The 22,192-nt window shown below is 40.3% G+C and overlaps 2 protein-coding genes and 1 long non-coding RNA gene across 7 annotated transcripts in view; all 3 read right to left on the bottom strand.

Moving 5' to 3' along the window:
- Nucleotides 1–4,952: 4,952 nt before the first annotated feature.
- Nucleotides 4,953–9,029, bottom strand: LOC109522686 (uncharacterized). Its single transcript, XR_002169598.1, has 3 exons — nt 8,661–9,029; nt 8,002–8,134; nt 4,953–5,513 (listed from the first exon to the last, which is right to left on the bottom strand). It is a non-coding gene; the product is annotated as an uncharacterized LOC109522686 (long non-coding RNA).
- Nucleotides 9,030–9,079: 50 nt separating this feature from the next.
- On the bottom strand, nt 9,080–16,149 carry mettl1 (methyltransferase 1, tRNA methylguanosine). The gene is made up of 6 exons (XM_019881452.1): nt 15,923–16,149; nt 15,621–15,748; nt 15,350–15,534; nt 12,349–12,462; nt 10,275–10,376; nt 9,080–9,528 (listed from the first exon to the last, which is right to left on the bottom strand). Exons 1-6 carry the CDS (start codon nt 16,000–16,002, stop codon nt 9,376–9,378), a joined length of 762 nt encoding a protein of 253 aa, XP_019737011.1. The 5' UTR covers nt 16,003–16,149; the 3' UTR covers nt 9,080–9,375.
- A 1,032-nt stretch (nt 16,150–17,181) lies between these two features.
- The window catches only part of LOC109522591 (E3 ubiquitin-protein ligase MARCH9-like), a 7,423-nt gene continuing 2,412 nt past the window's right edge, over nt 17,182–22,192 (bottom strand). For 4 of the 5 annotated variants that reach the window (XM_019881285.1, XM_019881288.1, XM_019881286.1 and 1 more), the window contains exons 3-5: nt 20,208–20,363; nt 18,489–18,681; nt 17,182–17,934 (exon numbers count right to left, since the gene is read on the bottom strand). In XM_019881285.1, coding sequence (XP_019736844.1) covers nt 17,639–17,934; nt 18,489–18,681; nt 20,208–20,363 — 645 coding nt within the window. In that variant the 3' untranslated portion in view covers nt 17,182–17,638. The remainder of the gene's footprint in view (nt 17,935–18,488; nt 18,682–20,207; nt 20,364–22,192) is intronic. The other variant, XM_019881289.1, reaches the window with a different exon arrangement.

Raw genomic sequence — 22,192 nt, 5'->3', positions numbered from 1 at the left:
GTGAGTGTGAGCGCGGATGGTTGTTCGTCTGCGATTAACTGGCAACCAGTTCAGGATGTCCCCCGCCTATTACCCGAAGACAGCTGGGATGGACTCCAGCAACCCCCGCGATCCTTATGAGGATACCGGTAAGCGGATCGGAAAATGGATGGATGGATGGGTGGAGAACATATGGGACAATTTTTTTAGGTGGCTTTTTAAAACAATTCATCTGGCGGTTTCATTCTTTTGAGAATATGGTCTAAATTACCTTCTATGGATAACGGGCTGTTCCTTCCACAACCCCTTCTGTTGATTGTTGCCTCTGGGTCAGAAGTGGATGTCTATCCATCCATCCATCCATCCATCCATCTATTTTCTATAATGTGTGTCCTCATTGGGGTCACAGCCGAGCTGGAGCCAATCCCAGCTGACTTCGGGGGAGAGGCGGGGTACATTTGGCAAATAACCATTCACCCTCACACTCATATGGACAATTTCGAGTCTTCCGTTACGCTAACATGCATGTTTCTGGAATGTGGGAGGACTCCAGGGAGGCACACTAGCACAAGTCAGAATATGCAAACCCTACAAAGGAAGGCCGGACTTTGAGTTGACACCAAACCTCTGAATTGTGAGTCTTGCCAAGAGGTACTATATCCGTATTTCTGAGATGATGATGATGGCTTCGAAGAACAAGGCAATGTTGATCCCATCCTATTGTTGAGCATGAGTCTCAAAATTCTCCACAAGAGGCAAAACATTTGCGCTAATTTAAAGTCGAACGGGAATAACAGGCCAATCTGGTGGTGGACTATTTACAGTAAAGTGGCTCCACACAATTATTTTCGCTGACTTGCTGGGTTTTTCAAGCCCGGGAGAAAAACCTGACCTGATTTAATTTGAAGTGGAATCCGTGCAAAGCGCCAAGTGTGTGCGCAGAGTTGAGTAACAAGCCAACGGCTATACTCCCAAGCGGCCGCAGGGCCTTGGCTGACCCTCATAGGACGCTCTAACCGGAAGTCTTAAATCAGCAATGCGTCAGGGCAATACAGGGGATTCGCTCAGAATCTGCTTTTTGTACATTAAATTGGGATTTGCTGGAGTTTGGCATCATTGACGTAAAGCATGATCATGTATTTGCACAGCCCCCGTCCCCATCTGTGCACACTGTACGTAGCATTTGTCTTTTTCCAGTCCAGTACTGTGCTCTGCTTTTTTTTTTTTTCCTCCCCTCTTTGGGGTCACTGTACTTTAGCTCCTTCTTTTCCAACAAAAAACATTCCCTAAGTTTGGCTTGCAAAATATTCTCATTTTAAAACAATTGTTCCCACTGAAATGAAAATGGTGTTCATCCAAGAGTCAATAATTCCACAGACATTGGTATGAAACAGGCAAAGGGACCGGCTCCAAAGACCCGTGTGTCTCTGGTCGCACATGATTTAGGTGTGCTCATGTATGTGATGAGGAAAAATCAATCACGGCACAAATAAGACGATGATCCACCAAAGTCAGGTAGTAGGTTGCACAATGATGATGGACGCCGATGCTGCAAATCAATTAAAAACACACGGACCGCATTGACAAGTGCATGGGAAAGAGAACCGTGTCAGGACTTTGCAAATACCTCAAATGAATCTGATGTTGAAACAGAAGGATGAAAGTCACAACGCATGGAGCAAAGATCAAACCTTGGGAAGCGTCTAGACATGGGACTTGCGCCCGAGGTTTCGCTGGTGGAAGACGTCGCCTTATCTTGAAAGTATAAACATTGACACAAACAATTTTTAGACAAGAAACAATTTTTAGACAAGGCCACCAGAATGTCTGGTTGTTACAAAACCCCAACGCAAATACACCAAACGCCAACGGCGTGGAGTTGACATCCAATATAGACCATGTTTGCACTCTTCTACTGTATCAGTTGCACATCCATATCGAGCTGCACCTTATCTTCTTACTACACGCCACTATTTGTGCATGCAACTTTGCTCCGTTGTATTCTGTTTAGAGTTCTTTTTTTTTTTTTTTTTTTTTTAATATCTGCCAAGGAAACTTTCCAAAGTCAGATTATAATTGCTCATTGTGACCATTGTGTTTCTGCATGCGTGACAATAAATCTCAAGTTTGACAGCGTGGAAAGAAACCACAGTCAACTAAAAGTGGAAAGTCGCCGCGTAGAGCGAACACCTCTGCCAAAGAGGAAAGTTTAAGGCCTGTGAAGAACAATTTGAAACAAAACATTGTTGAGAGGTTATATTTTTAAACTGCTGGCAAAATATGGATGAAGGCGAACTTTACTTTTGTTGCAAACCAGAAGTGCGTCTTCCACCATATTTTCAGTAAAGCTCCTCAAGCCCAATGTAAAAGGTAACAGCGAGAGGTCGCGTGGGGGTGTGCCCGTGTGTGCTCGAGACTAAAGTCAGGCATTCTGTCTCTGTTTTTTTTTTTTTCTTCGAGAGCAGTGGTTTCTTAATCATCAAAAGTGAGGCACAAGAAGAGGCCAGAGAGGGGTCAAATGTCCCTACAGTGAAATTTTAAAAAGTGACCCTCTCACCTTCCAAAAAACCGAACCCTCTTCCTTGCAACAAGCATCTCAAAGTTACATGATATTATTTGTGATACTGCATGCCGGATATCGTGAATGACACCATTTGCATTCCGATGAAAACAAAAATGTAACTGCTTTCCCCTATCCACACATTTCCATGAGAATCAGGTGTAATTTTCTGCCCAACAACATTTCAAATGCTTTCTCCAACATTGGCTTAGTTGCTCATCTTTTGTCCACCTGATTTCTGCTCATTAGGAAGCCCAGTTACGACCACACAAGCAGCTGGCGGATTAAACTCTCGGCCGAATGTGAATGTTTAATGAACAGAGAAACGAGGGCTTTATATTGATTATGAAAGAACATAAGGGGTGGCATGAAAGAATAGCCTCTTTGTGCCGTCGTGCGGTGGGAAGTGATGTGGCCCAGTTGTAGATCATGTTCTGGAGCTCGGCGGGGACAGCCTGAGAGGTATTTTCCCCTCATTATGTTGGCCGAGTGCCCAGAGGGGAGACGGCACTGGACTTCCAGACTAGTATGTTAAAGTTCATGGCTGCAGCCTGCCTGTCTGCTGGTTGCCGAAAACTTTCTGTGTGCCCACGCGTGCTTGCGCTCACACACGCATGTGCAAGTGAGATTGCACAGGTGTGCGAGGGCGCGAGTGTGTGTCTTGTCCACTCTGTTGTGTGTCCCTCCCTCCATAGGCACTTTGTATTTATGGGAGTTGGGGCAAATGTGGCGGCGCACGCCACACCACAGCCACCTACATGCCGTTTCAAAATGCGTTTCAATTTTTTTTTGCACATCAGTCTGCCTAAGTGAAATGGTTGGTACGGGATGGACAAAAGAACAGCGATGGTGGGACATTGAGTCCTGCAGTCTATGATGTATTTTAGTATGTTTGGGTCCCGGGTAGAAACCACATTTCTAATTACACAACATGACCATTATATTCTTGACTTTATATTTTAATGTCCTCCAACCAACCATTTTCAATACCACTTATTTTCAGAGTCGCAGGTGTGCTGGAGCCTATCCAGGCTGACTTTGGGCAGATGGTGGCATACACCCTGAATTGGTTGCAAACTAATCACAGGGCACATTGAGGCAGACAGAAAACGATTCACACTCCAATTCTGCTCCCAATTGAGCTGCTGTCACACGAACTCCAATGACATCATCATAAATATTTTTAAAAGGCTGCTTGGATCAAAGCTGGATAAATAGAGAGATGGGTTAATAATCACTGTATGCTTGAGGTTATTTCCAAATTTAGCGTGACCGATCCCTTGATGTCACTTTGCCGATTCCAAACTGCCATGTGATGGGACACGAAATAGGGGGGGGAAAAACACTGCGGTCAGGCCCATGTTTAAAATTGGTATTGGAAATCACAGTCATCGAGTCCTCTGGGCTGAAAAGTCAAAGGACCACCCAGAGTGTCACCAGCATGTGAAATGCTTTCGGCTCGCGTTAGTGCCCATCGCATGACTGATGGCCATGCGTTGCCAAGGCGCATTGTCCACATTACGTGGCATGGCTTTGTGGTGTCGGAAAAGAATTTGAAAATCATTACCTTCTAAATGTATTTTCACTTCACACAACATTGAATCCTTTGGGGGAATTTGTTGTTCATCATTTATGACTTTTGCTCAACGGTTTCAACCTTCAGGGCAGGGCTGAGGAACCTTTTTTCCCCAATCGGGGGTCATTTCCTTTTCGCCACAGTCCTCCGAGAGACATACTAAATTCATGGGAAAAAAAAAAAAAAAAAACAAGATGGAAAAACGTAATCCAGCACATGCTGATGATTGTTTATTACAACCATTTGCAAGTTTGATATTTTTGGTGTTTAACGGTCTCACTGAGGTTTGATTTGTTTTTACAATTGCATGGTGGGTCATTTCGAATTCTTCCACAAGTTGTCTTATGGCCCAGATGCTGTTTAGGGGAGGGTTCATCAGGTGGATTTTTGCCCTGTGACAGCATAACTGATGTCGGGTCTGAAGTGACACCGAGGAGCTTTCTTAAAACTTCAAGTGCAATGACACAAAATGCTTATGTCGTATAGTTGTCTGGAAAATTTTGAAGTCTAGTTGACGTTATTAGTTTCATGAATATTAGTTTTGGAAGTATTTTGTTCCACTTTTTGGGGAATCCAGGAAACAATCAGAAATATGAAAACAAATATTGAAAAAAAAATGTGAACATGTGATTCCATGAGTGCCATATGCAGGGGTCGTCAGTTATTTTAAGTTGTAATATCACCAATGACCACTAGGTGGAAGACATGTCTTCGTTGCGCTTAAACTGGGTATTGTACAGTATATTACATGAGTTGGACTAATCATTTTTTTAGCAGCTCTGGAATGACATGCAGGACAAGCATAAGCACCTCAATAATATTAAAATTTTGAGTGAGTTGATTTTTTGGGAGAAAAAATGAGTTAATTCTTATCGCGATCCATTTCTAACAGAGGGAATCAAAATGTGACGGCCCGTTTGATAAATGCAAATGTACATGGCAGTCATCACTATTATTAATTACAGCAAAATAATGCACTTTGTTCCAGCGGTGGTTTTTGTACGGTAGAAATAAAGTTGAGTTGCTAAGCTTCTGGCACACATAAAATTTCTCTTTGAATGGATTAACAACGAGCGAACCTTCTAACATGAGCACCAATGAACAAGGATTAGACTTAAATGAAAAACTTGCTCCAGCTGCTCATGGCATTGTGAAAAAAAACCCAAAACTTTTATGTTGCTCTCAATTTATTTCTTACCCATGTGTAAGGACTTGAAAGTATGCGGTGAATGGCATCTGTTGAATTCACAACATCTGGCCGCCACATGTACTCAGTCCGACTGTATGTGGAAGACGTTTTCCTCGTCCACATGATGGATGACCACTCTCATGGCAACATGTGCGGCTATAGGAAGTGAGTCAGCCTCTTCTGTGATTGGTCACCAAACAATCAGGCTCCTGGAATCGAATCAATATCAAGTTAGATGGCAATTAGTGGTCATTTTACCAGTATGCATGATAACAGCTGGCTCAAATGGTGTGATTTTTTTTTCTCCCACGGTAGACTGCAGTCCAACAGAGTTTTTACTCTACACATCCACTGCAATGTGATACAATCCACAGGCCGTGGGTTGAGGCCTTGTTACACTGAGCCATAGAAACAAAATTTGAGTTGGCCTTACAAAACATGTTTTTGGCACAGGGAGGCCCGAGTCGACACACAGATTGGAACGCGTGACTTTCTTGCAGAGCGGTGGTGAATAGAAGCAGACCATCCAGTTGTGCTGCCACATTCTGAACATATGTTTTCATTTCACAGCAGACGGCGGTTGAAGTAGGATGGCACTGCAACCGGCAGAAAGGTTGATGGATTTATTTATTTTTTAATATGTATATTTTAGATATTTATGTATATCGCGTCGGGATCAGTGCTCAAGTTGTGCAGTCCGCAGCTCCACAGAATAAGATTCTTTTTCAGAATCGTTCACCTCTCGTGTTACGTCAAGACCAATTTGGCGAAAAGACGTTCATGTTGCGTCATGAACAAAATGTGGTGATTGACTTTTGGAATTCTTACAAGAATATTTGTGTTATTTTGAGGGCGTTTCAGCGTTAGGCTAGTTCCAAGTACCAGGTCACATTCTCGACTAAAGCTGTCGTTAGTGTACACATGCTGAAACGAATATTTGGTCAAATCATTCCAAACCTTCTTCGAGCAAAAACATTCCTTTGTTAATTTGGATGTATGCATGAGGTCAATGTCATGCTAAAAGGTGAAATTCCTCTTCATCTTGAGCTTTTTTTTTTTCTTTCTCCACAGACAGCTGAAGGGGTTGCGCTATTTGGACCTGTACATAATCCCCTCGACCTTGACTAAAGCCCCTGTTCCAGCTGAAGAAAAACAGCCCAAGGCGTGATACTTCAACGACCATGCTTCACTGTTGCGCACATGGTGTTATTCTGGTGATGCATGGTGTTGTGTTCATGCCAACTTAAATCCAGTTGAAAATGCGTCGGGGGTTGTGCACAAGAGTTGCAATATAATCTGACACCTTGAGAGCATGAGGAAGAGTGGTCAAATGTTGGAGACAGACTAATAATACCCCCAAAAGACAGAATAAGGCATATACAATTTGCAGGGTGTGCTGTTATGCAGTCAGTCATCAGGGCAAAAAAACAAAAAGGTGGATTTTTATGTTTTTAATTTTAGATTCATCACCTAAAAAAATTGCTTTCAGTCAATCCCGCGATTCAGCATATTTGTGGATTTAAAAAAAAAAATCACTATTTTTTAAAATAGCGAATGTTTACGGTTTTTTATGTTCTGAATGTATGTTTGCATTTCAATGGCCATCAATCATGCGCGGCTTCTCACGATTCTTTTGCTCATTTGGTCCCTGTCCCCTGCGGCTTGTGGGGGTTCAACTAGATTTTCAATTAAAGGCATTCTTTACTTCTTGAGCAATTTTCAGCAGTAAAAAAAGTTAATATTTTCAAGTGACGTTCGCAAGTTGAGCCGTGATTGGTCATTACTTGACCCGAGTACATGTGATGTCCTTTTCGAAAATTGGCAAAATGCTTTTTTGGAAAGTTGTGAACTGTACATGAATAATAATCAAGCTATCAAATTTATTATAGACAACATATCAACTCATTACTGCAAAAAATGTTAAAGTGAGTTAAAAAAAAACAAACTTTAATGTGCTGAAATAATTTCTCAAAGTCTTATTGTTTTCTGAAACTGATCGCGTTTTATATCCACTGTATGTTGACTTCGGACAGATGTAAAGACTGCCTGGGACTGACTTCAATCCTTAAGAGAACTATTACGGCATCAAAGGGGATGGAAAAAAAAAAGTACAGAACAAGACCGCTTTGGTGTCTGTCTAGGTCAGCTGATCCCATGTGACTGAAATAATGGGGCATTCAGGATGTCATGAGCTGCAGGTGTAAAGACTCGAGAGCGGTTGCAGCTGCTTGCGACTTTCAAACAATTGCTGGTGTCCATCAGACATTCCTATTATTTCTAACGTACATATGCTGGTCCTTGATTTCATCTAATAACAACAACAGTGGGTCAAAGATAAGCAGACTATTACCGTTATGACCTGAAACTTGACCTGGAAGATTAGAGGGAGCAATGTTAAATCCCATAATCCCCTTTTGGGGCAAGCAGTCAAATGAGGTCTCTGGCCTGATGGTGGAGGTTGCATATGATTAAGAAATAACACGATTTCCTTCATGGTGATCAAGCATGTAGATGGCGAAGAGGCAAAAAGAGTGATTTTCATAATCCGACAAACGGGGAGTTTTGAACACATGAGGCAATTCCAAAATGTGGAAGATCTGTAAGAAACGAGAGCAGCGCAGCTTGGCACAAAATTCGCACAAAAACGAATTAGATGCGGGGGAAAGGGCGGCAATTGTATCACCTTTCACTTCTCACCTTTGGGATGGTCAAGTCAGAGAATTTTCCTGTTGCACGTGCATTAGGAAGCACCTCCGATGGTTTTTGGTGGGAATGCATGAGACAGGAGCTCTTCCAAGTCTTCAGGCTGAGTTTAGGTCTGATGATTACCCTTAAAAAAAGAACAGGTTGCAGGAACATCATTCATTTCATGATTTATCAATAGCTGCCATTATAAACACACCTAGAAAGAGGGGAGTGATGACTTCAACAAGTCTGAGGTCCAAATGCAGCTTCCGCAACATGTCATGGGCTTTTTCTTACGGTTTCCATCCATTTTCTAAAGTGTTGTCAATTAGGGATGATGGTGAGCTGGCGCTGATTACCGCTGACTTGAAGTGAGAGGCGGGGAAGACCCCAGACTCGTCGTCAGTCAAACCCTGATTATATTTATGACCCATACTGTATGAGCGTTTTAAACATTTTTTTAAAAAAAACATCTGGACAAATGAACACAACTGAGCAAAACGGAGTACTGGAAAATGAGAAGACAAGTTCTGGAAACAGGTCAGGACAAAGATTTTTCTTCCAGATAGCTGCAAATTCATATCAGCAAATTAATTAATACATTTCAGTGTCAAGATCTAGCAAAAACCACAGTTGATAGCATCAAGGTGCATTTTTCTATCCATCTTCACCTTCAATTGACTGAGGCAAGTGCTGTCCTGTTTCTAATCACATCCCCTGCAGCAGCAAATATTTCCAAACTCCTGGGAAGGAGAAAAAAAAAGTGTAAAAATTAACTGAGGAGTTCAGAAAACGGACAATCGTGTCACAGACTCCGTGTTGGCACTCCACCGAGTGTCAGATAAGCTCATGCTCTGCAACATGCAAAATAATGACTATTTTCATGCCCATGCTCGTTTCCAGTTATCGTTTGAACCACAATCTGTGGCAGCCTGAGATTAAATCTTTACAGTAAGACCAATGAAGAAGCCATTGATAAAAATAGAAAGTCGCACCCGTGTATGGAGCGTGGACTTTGTGGATGTTTCTTAAGGAGGATATCCAATAATTTTTTTTTTAATGAGAGGCAGTCAAGAACATAGAATACTGCTTTAAAAATGTACCAGCTCTCTTTATTATTATCACTGTATGAAGCATGTTACAATGATATATGGGGTTGTCGTTTACAGGATGATTCACAGGAAAAAAAAGAGCATCATAAAAAGAAAACAAAAATCAGAAACAAAGAGTTCTTTTAAAAAATAATGATTAAAAAAAAAAAAGGGCACACACCACCCTGCATGACAATGTCATGTAGCAACAATTGGGGAAGACATCCACCATATGCCTTTCAAAGCATCACTTCTGTTGAATCATTCAAGTTCCACCAAGATCAGCACAAGTCCGTTATTGTGTTTCATTTAATGTCTGTAAGGTTTGGACCAATATTGGATCTTCAATCCGCCGGAAAATAGCACAAAAGTTCTTCCCTCCGTTGCGCTGCACTTTCTTTCCCTCCTCTGTGCACACACCCAGTCGAGAAATGATGACATCATCAACCTGCAGAAACCAATGATTTGGATGAGACAGACACACACCTGTGCATTGTGCAATTCAATAAACCTTCAAATGAGATAACACGACACAACCATGTTGGTTCGGAATTGTTGACTGAAATGAGAGCAAAGAGCAGAGAATTTAACGCCGCCTCTACAAATTAGAGACGCCATTGTAGAGACGAGGCAGGAATTGAATCAAAAATTAATATTTTAAATAACTGATTGGTGACATCTCATACAGTTTGTTGAAGGTGACAGGCAACTACTTGAAAATTTCGTATGAAGAGACGCTTGTCAGTAGAGGTATTATCTTATATTTTAAATATATGTACGTACTATTTTCCGAGAATGTTTCGACAATGGCAACAATTTAGGCAGATGCTGCCTTTACATGTCAGTCATCAGCGGAGAAATGAGTGGAAGAACAATGGGAGTTGGAAAATACCTCCTGATTTCAAATCAAGTAGAGGAGTGGTTGCGGGACCTAAACCTCTCAACTGCCGACGTGCATTGAACAGAGTGTCTCAATTTGAAAGGCCGAACTACAATAAGAGAGCTTGGAGAGTTTAAATATTTACTCAAATTCTCACTTGAAAAGTTAAACCCTTCAAAGAAAACTGGAACACAGCGAAAAAAAAAAAGAAAGTGTGACCTCTGTGGAGCAGACAGAAAACAAATACAGTTGTGTGCGAGCTGCAAACACAGAGTGCCTCCCCCCCCCCAAAAAAAAAAAAATGCTCCACGTACCAGCTCTTCATCGGGGACCCGTGTAAACAACGGATGTTCGTTGAAGTGCTTCACCATCCAAAGGTGGACCTCCTCCACGTCTGTGATGGTGTAAACCAGACCCTAAAGAGAGATGCAGAACGGCCAACAAAATAAAAGGCAAGCCAACAAATTTGTTGTGAGCACCGATCAATATAGTTTCCAATCACCATTTACAAACTGCATTTTACCTTATCTGTGTTTTGTGAGCTTAAATATTAAAATATGATGCACAAAAAAGACTGAGAAGACGATAAATATATATATTTTTTAATATTTGGTGGTGTACGACTTGCTACAGATCCAAATGAGGGTTTTGCAAACCTGACAGACCACAGAGAGGTCTGTGGTTCAAGCGAGAGCCATTCCACTTTTTAAACGTTGAGTGCAAATTGCGTCTGAAGGTTTCATCATATGTGCAGAGCAATGATCAATGGCAGGGTGATAAAAATAACCCGGAGACAACACAGAGGTTAATCCCCGAATGTCACTGTAGTTTACACTGGAGACTGCACAGATAGCTTTACTAGAACAAGGACTTCTTAGAAAACTCAGTCATGGCACACATTACCACACCGCACTGCACTTTAGCTCACTTTTATTTCCCCCCCACTCCCGCTGGGAAGCTGAGATTAAAAAAAAAAAAAGAAAAATGGACACACTTTATCTGTCGCTCATTAACTGTAATTCATGTTTTGGCGGGAGAACTGTATCTGCATGTAAGTGGCTTTTGACTCAGCATGACACTGTATTTCGTTATAGTGTTTTGAGCTGTTGACTGCTTTTACGTTCTTAATTTATTGTTTCAACCGTCTGAGTATTTTTTTTCCACTTTGTATGGATTGTGAAAATGCTCTATAAAAACTGCTGAGTTGAGTTGAGTAAGTAGACTTCTATGACAGCCATCCCACTACACCAACACAAATATGGCTTGGCGCCAAAAGAGAAGGTCCTGGCGGACCTTTTGTACACGCACACACACACCCATTCTTGAAAAAGGAAAAAAATTAGAAAACTAATTCGGCACAAGGCACCTTCTTAGGTGTATTAACGTGTGCCACCTTCGAAACTGCAGAAGTGCGTCAATGGCCTTCGAACTCCCAGAGTTTGAGCCCCCAATCAAGATACAGATATTTGACTTTACAGTGCATCCAGACATATTTAATTGTATTTTTATTACTTTAAGATAATGGGCTTTATGTGTGACATCACGCAACCAAACCACAATACAGGTTAACGGTCTTCCTGCACGCATAGCAATAATTAGGGTAAAAAAAAAAAAAAAAAAAAAAACGGCTGATGACATGATGCTTTGAACTTGTTCGAATATTCTTTTCTTTATCACTGGCATATTCGGACAAAAACGTAACGTTAACCGTGTGTATGATTTATCTACATATAATGTATATGATCAGGGTTGGGAGGAAAAAACAAAACAATCTTTCGGATAATTGATTCCAAAAAGATTCTTTTGTGACAGCCATATATGATGAGAACAGGATATATCGCATGATATTTGATAAGGTTTGATATGTGTTAAGACAAACAAAGCCGAAACGTCACATATGATCATTTTTGTTAACTCTTAAAGAAATCTGATGTAGAACAGAAGACACTGTAAACGTTTCTATCGGTGCTTTGTTCCAGTCTCCTGCCATGGGGTCGGAGGGATAGCTAGCTAGTTAAAACCATGCGCTAGCGGTAGAAATTACACCGTGGGGGGTGGAAAGTGACTCATGCTGGTCTTTTAACTATGTTGACAGGGCAGCTCAAGTTATCCTACAGTGGCGGAGAGGTGGACGCCCGGGTGTGCACTGAGCCCCCTTTTTTCCACACCCCAAAATCCGGAAAAATGAAAGGGCGAAAAACTATTTTGGGCTCTTCTCTCCACAATTGTACGTAGCTCTCAGTCTATGCACGTTTTCAGCAATTATCATCAAACGTTTCCGATTTATTGTAAAACAAACGTCGGACCTCCACCTCTTTTGTGGAGAACGTAATAATATCGCTTCACACAAATGTTCCATGACCGTGCTTCGATTTGTGTTTTACATACCCCGACTCTCAGTGTGTAGGCATACTCTGCTAACAACGTGGGACTGATGATCCTCCATTTGTGTTTGGTCTTCTTAAAATGAGGGTCCGGGAAAAGGAAGAACATCTTACTTAGCTGAAAAGAAAGAAAAATGGTTCGAAACCCTTAAGTGAGCTTGGAGATTGAACTTTGAATCACTCTGACACACACATACACCAGCTTTCATATTATACAATGTAACCTTTTCAACATGGCAACCATAAGACTCTGCGGTTGGGTGTTAAACACAGCTGGAATTTCCCTTTATAGTTGCCTATACTCACGTGAAATGCACAGACTGTTGATATTAGTCTGCCAGATCCATTCAATAAAATTCAAACAATTTTTTCCCCCCCATATATCGAAAAATGATTCATGTCAGGTCTGTACAGAAAGATGTGAAGTTAATCACCAGGGACTGCAGCAGCCTCAGGGGGGCTCAGTGCTGGCGGAAGATAAAAAAAAACCCCAAAACATTGTGTTCTTTTTCCAAGTTACAAAACAAAGGAAAAGACAGACAAGTGTTGTTAGGTCTTCATTAAGGCTCGGCGTGTTAAAAGGTGGGACCATGAAGTTGACTCACCTTCAACAATCCCCTCTCATCATCTTCATATTTTCTGTCACGTAATCAAAATGAGTACAGTAATTTTGATTTGATTATTTCTGTCATTGATGCAATTTTGTTGTTTAGAACCTTCTCATATTTTTGTAATTGTATGACAGTTGGAAAAAATACAAGTTAAAACATGGGCTAGTACATGTACATGTTAAACACGTTACAATGTCTTTTATAATGGAGACAGTCAACCGAATTTTAATGGAAACCCTAAAATGAATTGTGTATGACTTTAGAGTTTGCACTGAATATGCATCACGTCTATACTTCAACATGTCAAACTCATGCCTTGTGACACTAATGTAAACAATCAGCCCGTATAGTGCCCTTGAGAGCTGCGCTCCAGTCACGGACCAGCAGGGCAAACAAACATACCGGTAATTGATCACGCTGTAGTTACAATACATTTTAAAGGTTAAAAGTCGCTCTTGATTATGCTGAACTGTCACCACGTTCAAATCTGCTTCACTGAGATTGAATAATGGGGCTTGTTATATAAACATAGCATCTATGACATCATAGTAACCTTGGCAATAGACCATCAAATGCTTTAAATTGGCTCGCTAAGAATTCCATACAGAGTGCAACAAGAATGGGGCAGATGGTTACTAGTAATGTTATGTACACTATTTTTCAAATCAAACGTACGATCAATTTCCTGGTCAGTGCAATATCCAGTGGACAGTCTAACTTTTTTGATCATCAATAAGTATCTTAGCTTCCAGAATCATGAGGACTTTATTGAACAAACGGTGTTAAGAGCATTGGTGTGCAAATACCGTGTTCCAAGTTATTATGCACAACATCTTAGAAGGACAAAATAGGTTGTAATCTGCCATTTTATAGAGATCAGTTAAAAAAAATTCTAATTAAGTTACCGTGGATCAGGAAGCCATCTACACACCCCGGTTCATATTGCAGGTTTTTGTTGTTATTAAAAAAAAAGAAGAAAAAAAAAAAACAAGTTAAATTATTTCAAACCGTTTTCCACCAATCTAACCTATGATCTGTACAACTCAATGAAAAATTAAAAAAAAAAGTGAAAAGGTTTACTTCCCTCTGGAAAGTAAAATAAATAAACAAACAACTGAGAAAATGTGGCCATACAAGTGGGCGTGGCCTCTTACCATCTTGGGTTGAACTCAATGCAAACTGTTCTGACTTGTTCTTTTGTGCTATTTTTTTTGTGCTTTCTACTTCTTTAGGGCAGAAGGCATGTTTTTCCATTTGATACCATGGCAGTTCTCATTTTTGCTCAAGTCATTTCGACCACTCCAGGCACCTGGCTACCATCTCACTTCCCATTATTAGTGCCCCAAAAGATCACTCTTCCAGTTTCTTGCCGACATTGCAGCCTTTTGGTACATGGTGGTCATCTACCATCCATCCAAACTTTCATCCATCTGGACCATCCATGGTAGCACAGGATTCAGTCAAGTAAATTGTCGTTGGACTATGTCACACTTTCTTTCAGTGTAAAGATCCTTCTTTATCTTTATGATTCATCCTGTTGAGTTTTCATTCAATTTGCCAGAGAGGAATTAAAGTACCACTGTTTATTCGTTCCGTGATACAATACTTTGTAGTGATGCAAATATGGCAGATGTACTTAATGTTGAGGAATGTAGGTTAAATTTTACTCGACTGCTGCTTTTGATATAATACTGCCTCAGCCCATTTGAGGTGAACATTTAATCCCCTGCGTTACAATACTATCATTGTGTAATTTAATAGGCATTTTAACATTAACCGGATAAAAAGTGTCTTGTGCGAATGTACTGGCACTCTAAACTCAGCTGATGCAATGCCCCCGTACATCAATCACTACATTGTTGAGAAATCTCTGATATATATAATTTTTTGGGGTGGAGGATAGAGGAATGTAATTATTTTTTGTTTGACAGATGACTCTTGTTACCTTGGCAGCACCAGGACCGGACATCAGCATTCATTTACGCTTATTAATAGGACTACAGGCTTTTGTATCAAAACTCTTGGTAGGATAGGGTGGGTGATGTCAGCGGGAAGTAGAAACACAAATGTCACATTTAGGACTGACTTGTACATTTGTAGTATGATGCAGATGTAATGGCACTTTGACAAAAGTCTGGCACCTTCACCGACCACAGTTGATACAGAAGGAAACAATAAAAGTAATCCCTTTGGTTGGTGACAAATCACATGAGCAGACTAAGAAGAGTTCAGGCACAAAAGTGAAGAAACTGATAACATATTTAAAATGACATTGTTAATATTTTCGGGGGAATTTTTTTGTTTGTCTATTGAGGAGCCTTTAGCCCTTTTGTGCACAAATTATGATAACCTGCATCAGTAAAAGCAGTCAAATGGATTTCAGGTAAATCCTACCTGTCCCTTCTTGAAGAAATTGGGAAGATACTTCATGGCGTTGCTGCGAAGGCAGGCAATGTTCTGGTAGCTTCCTGGATTGACCTCACGCAATGACTTGATACGATCCTTGACAAAATCGGACACTTTGACCCGGATCTCCAGGCCCAGCATGAGTTTGTCTGGAAAGAGTGGAGATAACTCCACTGAGAGAGGATGCATGAGCTACAAATTAAATCTCCAAAGGTCGACAGACAGACAGAAGAAGTCTAAATGGCTAAGACGCAAATACCTAAAAGTCCCCCGTATCCACACCCAATGTCTGCAAACTCAACTTGTGGAGTTCCTTCCCCAGACTGCTCCTCAGTAAAGAATTGTGGATACAGCGTGTGCCAGTCCATGTCCTCTGGACACACAGGACTGACAAAACAAGAATGAAAGCAATGATTTAGCCCCGATGAAGGATGAACACGTACGGAAAGAGTTCAAATTAAAATGAGAAAGGTAAACAAGAATACTGTTCCGTGAAAGACGCGGAGAAGGTACTGTATTCAGAAATGGTTGAATAAAGTAAATACTCATGACATCACTCACTAGTCAAACGAATGATGAGCCATCGGGTTGGAATGTGCTCGCTGTCTGTAGTAACGCTTTTGCGGCATTGACGAACTCATCTTGGCTTCACCAAAGATGTTCCTCCCGATAGCAGGCAAGATGCTCTTTTATTCGCTTCTTCTAAAACGAGTACTCACTTAAAAAACTCTCGTGTCACGTTTGCGGCTCCATTCTTTCCACAAACACGTGTCGCATAATATACGTCATCGTTAAGCGACCAGTATTTTTCTGACTCCACTTTTTAGTAAATAAAAACAATGCTCATAAAACTGCTAGTTATAATAATAATAATAATAATAATAATAATAATAATAATAATAATAATAATAATTGGATGATATATGGCGCGATAATAAATACTATATATACAAATTTGGTTACGGTATGCAAAGTAAAAATAAAAGGGACATTATTATAAGAAAGTATGGAGCCGTTCCTACTGAAAAATACAATACAGACGACCCCCGCAATTCACAGGTAGGAAACGGGCTGGCCCATGAATAGCAAAAATGCTTGTATAATTGATGGCTATTGAAATGCAGTTTTTTTTTGTTTTTACAAACACCCAGAGTTCATCAAAAAAGGCAGATGAACTTTTAATATACGTTACCGAATAATGAGCGCGTATGTGCACTGATTACAAACCTGGCCACACGTTTTTTTTCTCTAGCAGATCAAGTTTTTATAACACAAAAACTAGTACTAAGACTAATATGTAATTGAGTAACTTATGAAAGGCTCGGTTCAGCAACAGGTGGAATTTTTTGCTGAAGCGTCATTGCAATAAATTACAACAAATGTATGTATAAAATCTGTATTGCGCAAGATTTCATGAGTCAAATTTAAAAACTAAATGTCATTATCAGACTTGGACACATATGCAGGGTTCGGAGTAAAAGGGCTATTTATTTGAAGATCAGCGGCTGAAAACTCAGAATAGGCAAGATAAGCATTTTTCTGCCATTCAATGTACTTATTTTACTCTACAACTATATAGATTTGCCAAACAAGCCGTTGTCATATACAGTACTGTATAGCCTTTGTTTAATGGTTAAACGTACAAATAGTTTTGTACACGTCATATGCATTGTTTATCTTGTGCAAGTAGTGCGTGGGTGTCAAGTACCAGCCGTAAGTTCATAAACGGCATAACACAGTACTGTATTTTATATATTTATACCTTCTTTACCTCCACGGATTCAAAAACATTACAATTTGAGCAAAAATGAGGCCAGTGCATCACGGCATAGTTTTATTTGGATTTTTAAAATCTGATCCACTTCGCTCTGCAAGTTCAAATGTCTCAGTGGATACAATTGCAGTCCAAATACGCAAAACAGTATTTCTACAAAAGATATGTCAATTCTTCAGAAAGCAGCTGAAAAACTGATGGGTCCAGGCAGTAAGAAGAAGAAAAAAAAAAAAGATAACAGTACATACAACTTTATGTTAGTCATGACAATAAATAAGATGTAGCACAACCTTAAAAATGTACTTTTATTCAACAATTGTCATTTTATTCAACAAATGATGTTCATTTTTCTTTTTTTTTAGAGACTCCGATGTAACCAATCCATGATCCATTCACCCACTGGCCACATAAACAAAATTGTGCTTGTGTGCATTCAACCTGACTACAAGTTAATGGCAGTGTTGCCTGCAACACCAGAGTTCATTTGTTTGGTTCTGACCATGCTATACAGTGGTCACCCTCATGACGACCTCATGGTTGATGGTAAGGTTGTTGGGCCTTAGCCTGTTCAGGATACTCAAAATCGTATTGCCGATATCGAGAGTAATGCAAGACCTTGAACATCGCCTCGGCTCCTGCCCGTTATCGGGGAGTTCTGCAGTGGTACTTTCCTCACCACCAGCGCCTTTCCTGCTGGCATCTTTCCTTTTCTCATAATTGAGCACTTTCCACTTCTGATTCATTGTATGCCAGCGCTTTATAATCCGGTAAACAGATGGTCCTTCTTGGATTAGAAGTCCTATGCATATAGAACAAAGGGTAAGGGTGCAGCAAAGAGGGTTAATACTATTTATTGGATGGGAATCAGGAACTACTTCAAAAGGAACAGTGACAAAGTGTGAGTTCAGTTAAGTGTAGGAAATGTGTTCAAAGTGTTTAATATAAAGACATAAATCAAGGATTCACAAAGACGCAAATGAAATAGTTGATTTCCCTGGTGCAATGTGATCTATCTCTAGTGAAAGAAATGTAAAATTGTTGCAATATCCTGTGGCCAATGGATCAGTTATTGTGAATAAATACTTTAGAAACTGGTATTTTATTCAAGTCAAGTATTTGTTCAAATGTGCATGAATGTGTGACAAGAGTTTTAGCATTTCTTTTTTAATATCAAATAAAAAGGCACATTTTACAAAAAAATTAATTAAAGGGGAAGTCAACCCCTAAATTGTCTTTCTCATAGTACTGTATGTGCTATTCAGGCCCAGTAGTCTAAACACAATATTCTAATTAATATTTCATTTGTGGAAGCATTTTGGAAAATGTTGCATGACAGTATCTGTTGTGTCGTACCTATACAAACGAAGTCCATGAAGACGTACATGCCGTATAATATCTGAAAGATATAATCCTGACGCTGGAATTCGGCAAAGGGGCTGACAATTGACCACATAAGCCAACCCAAACTAGCTATGAGGAACAGAGCGCCCAGGATGACTGCTGTAATCTGTACCTTTTCAATTAAGTTCAGAGAGATGGGTTGCCACTGCAGAAACAGACAAGACACATGTAAAGGGGTCATTATCGTCATCAAGTAAGTGCTTGTGGTGTCACTCAGTCATCATGAAATTGTACAATCTACCCAAAACACGTTTGTGTTAGTGCTCTTTAATAAGAAAATAACTGTCGTATTGTGACTTGTTCAGTACTCACACAATAAAATGGAAATTATTCTTTTTTTTTTAATGCTACATTATTAATATCCTGCTCCTTTGGTGTGGCCCCTTTGGGCACTGTTGGTCTGTTTAATACAATACATCATGCGGAGTTAAACGAAGAAGCGCCATTTCACAGCTACTATATGAGATTCAGTATAATGCTGTTATTGTCATTTTTTTGTACAGGATAACAAATCCTGGTGAGAGTTGTCTTCCTGTGTTGCTTAACCGTTTGTGTTCAAATATCCATTGGTTGAAAGGCTTTAAAACAGCAACTAAAAACCAATCATTCGCATGTTTTTTATTGAACGTTTGCATTAAACGAGCCGGCCCATGACAGTTGTGTGGTTGTTTTACATACACTGTGTATTGTTTAGTTTGACAGTAAACTTCAACTGGGAGTGGCACTAAACTGCTTGAAGCCTCTCGCGCAGGGGTCACCAACTCCCTGTTTTGGACGGTTCCCCCCCTCCCACACAACTGATTCAAATGATAAGGATTGTTATCAGGCTTCTGCAGAGCTTGCTGATGAGTTGATCATTTGAACCAGGTGTGTTGGAGGAGGGAAACATCTAAAACATGCAGGATAGGGCCCCTCGAGGACCTGGTGTATAAGTAAAAGCAAAAAAAATAAAAATAAAAAATACCTGAGACAGTACACTAAATTTGAGATCTGAAAATATTGTTTACTTAAGGGGCATAACGTTTTGCGATACGAGTTGGGCCCACATGGAGTCAAGCAGCTGCTTTTTACAAAGTTGTAGAGAACATAAAATGTAATGAAGTGCACTTACACCAAATGACAAGAGTATTTATTGAGATACTTATCAAGTATAAAACCATACCAAAATCTAGTGCAGCCGCTTTTGCTTAATACATTTTTGCACGTTTTGAATGTTGAAATGCTAACTCAAAATGTAAGCAGTCCAAGTGTCACATGTCACAGTTCAGCTGTACAATGTCGACCAGTTAACACAAATATTCTAAAACGGACGCATTTCGATTTGCATTGTTCATCTGATCGTGATAGTGGTAAGCTATGTAAATAATGTGACACAAGACAACAACCAGTGGAGGAGTTGATTCATGCAGCAATACTTTCGACCCATAAACGACTAATCCACCTTTCAGGTTCTGTATACATGTAGCAGGTACCCCCAACAAAAGGATGCAAGGAAAAAATTGAACTTTTCACAACTTCAGAAGAGCATACTACATAAACCTCTTCATTTTGCTAAAGTTCACTGTATATCACATCGGTGATGTCTGTGATTCTGTGGAGACCCTGCCTTGATTTATCAACCAACAGGCCACCATGTTGACCAAACACAAAAGGTTGGCGACATTATGATACCTGCAGTGGGTTCTTGGTGCAAACGGAAAAGACCCGGTATTTGAAGCGACAGAGCTCACAGTTCCAGGAGCCTGTTTCCCCGATCCAGCGAACAAGGCAAGACTGGTGAGAGAAGCGAACAGAGCCGTCGCAGCGGCAGGGGCTCAGCAGCTCCCCCTGCAGAACACAAAGAGGACCTACATGAAGTCAGAGATCATCCATTTGATGTGCTAAAGTCACCGGGAAGTGAATAATTCCTTTAAAATCGACAGCATACAACTAGCCCCTTAAATGGTGACGCTAAAATAATGACATTATTGACCTTCACACATATTTTGTTCCGTTGTTTTTTTTTTTACTCATACTTTTTGACATTCATTCCAATATTACATTCAACATTACACATTTACAGTACACTGTTCCCATTTGGAATTTCAATCAGTCAACTAATTCATTTCACCTTTTGAGCAAATTTCAACTTGAAAGAAATTCCCACAGACCAAAAATTCAAACAAAATAAATTACCATTGCAACACCCAAATTATGTTCAACAAGGCAAAATCTACACACCCCACAAAAAATGCCACATTCATTTCCAATGACACATTTGAAAAGGCATTCATTACATTCAATATAATTTCACAACATTCGACATTTTTCAATATCATTCTATATTTTTTCACTTCCAATGCACATCATTCAAAATCTGTAGACGATTCAATATTCATTCTTTACACACCATTTCACCAGAAATTACAAGTCTAGTATTTATTATTTGCCCTATAAAGTAACAAAATGCAGCGTATTGATCTGTGTTCCTCTTTCAGATTAGGTTGAAACGTGTCTTTCCAAGGGGGAAAGACACGTTGCTGTTATTTGATTTTGCTTGAACTATATTAGTCGAGGATGAATATTCCTTCTGTGACAAGTCAGCTGGGATAGGCAACAGCACACCCGCGACCCTAATGACTATGCAATACTGTATAGAAAGGCGATGGATGAACGTAAAGCAGGATTCCCCGTGGCACCATGCTGCCTCCCACAGGTCAGTCTTGTTAGCGCATACAACAGTTATTTCATGTGTGGGATCTAAACTTTGAAAAATCACACGTACACCACGCTTTACAGAACAGCTCTGATGCATCATATTTCATTACAAGTTTAGGGTGAACCAGGCTTTTTTGTGTATAACCTGCTTTCACTGATTTGTCGCCCAATAGTCACCAATTGTGAGAATTTCTCCCCTTCAGTCATTGCTTGTGAAGGCTCTCAGTCGTACAGGAAAGTTCCATCGTAGAAAGGGTTCTGTCAGTCGTCATCTGTACCTGTGGGTAAAAAACAAAAAAAAAAAGGCAAAAAAGGACGTTTCGCTTCTCTCACAGAAGCTTCGTCAGCGGTAGACAACCCTGAAGTCTCCGTGAAGACTCCGGGAAGTTGCTCTGCGCTAAAAAGCTGAGCGTGGCCTGTTTGAGGACTGGGTGGGGATGGTTAGTCACGCCCCTATTGGTTTATTAGAGGCCCATTGGTTTCTAAATTCCCTATCATTGGGTCTTGATTAGGCCTATTGTTTGGGCTAAGGCTGAATAGCTACTTTCAGTTAGCCTGATCAGCATGTCTATGTCCCTTACTGGTCAACAAGTTATTGTAAATAGGAGACAGGTTAAATCTGATACCTCCTTCACGGTTCAGAGAGGGTGAAAATTTTTTAACAAAAATCGCTTCTTTTACCCCCCTTTCAAACCATCTCTTTTCTGTTCCTAGGATTTTTACTTGTTCATCTTCAATTGTGTGGTTTGCTAGCTGAAACGCTGAAACGCTAGCTGAAAGAACTAAACTGTTGCCGGAACACATTTGTGAACTGTTAGAAATATGCCTCAACACAACTTACTTCAAATTCAGGGACACGTTTTACCACCAGGTCTTTGGATGTGCCATGGGATCCCCTGTGTCTCCCATTGTGGCCAACTTGTACATGGAAGAATTTGAAAATTTGGCAATGTCTTCAT

The sequence above is a fragment of the Hippocampus comes genome, unplaced genomic scaffold (assembly GCF_001891065.2).
Source record: "Hippocampus comes isolate QL1 unplaced genomic scaffold, H_comes_QL1_v1.1 scaffold68, whole genome shotgun sequence".
Lineage (NCBI taxonomy): Eukaryota > Metazoa > Chordata > Actinopteri > Syngnathiformes > Syngnathidae > Hippocampus > Hippocampus comes.
This window is presented reverse-complemented; position numbering and strand designations above follow the sequence as displayed.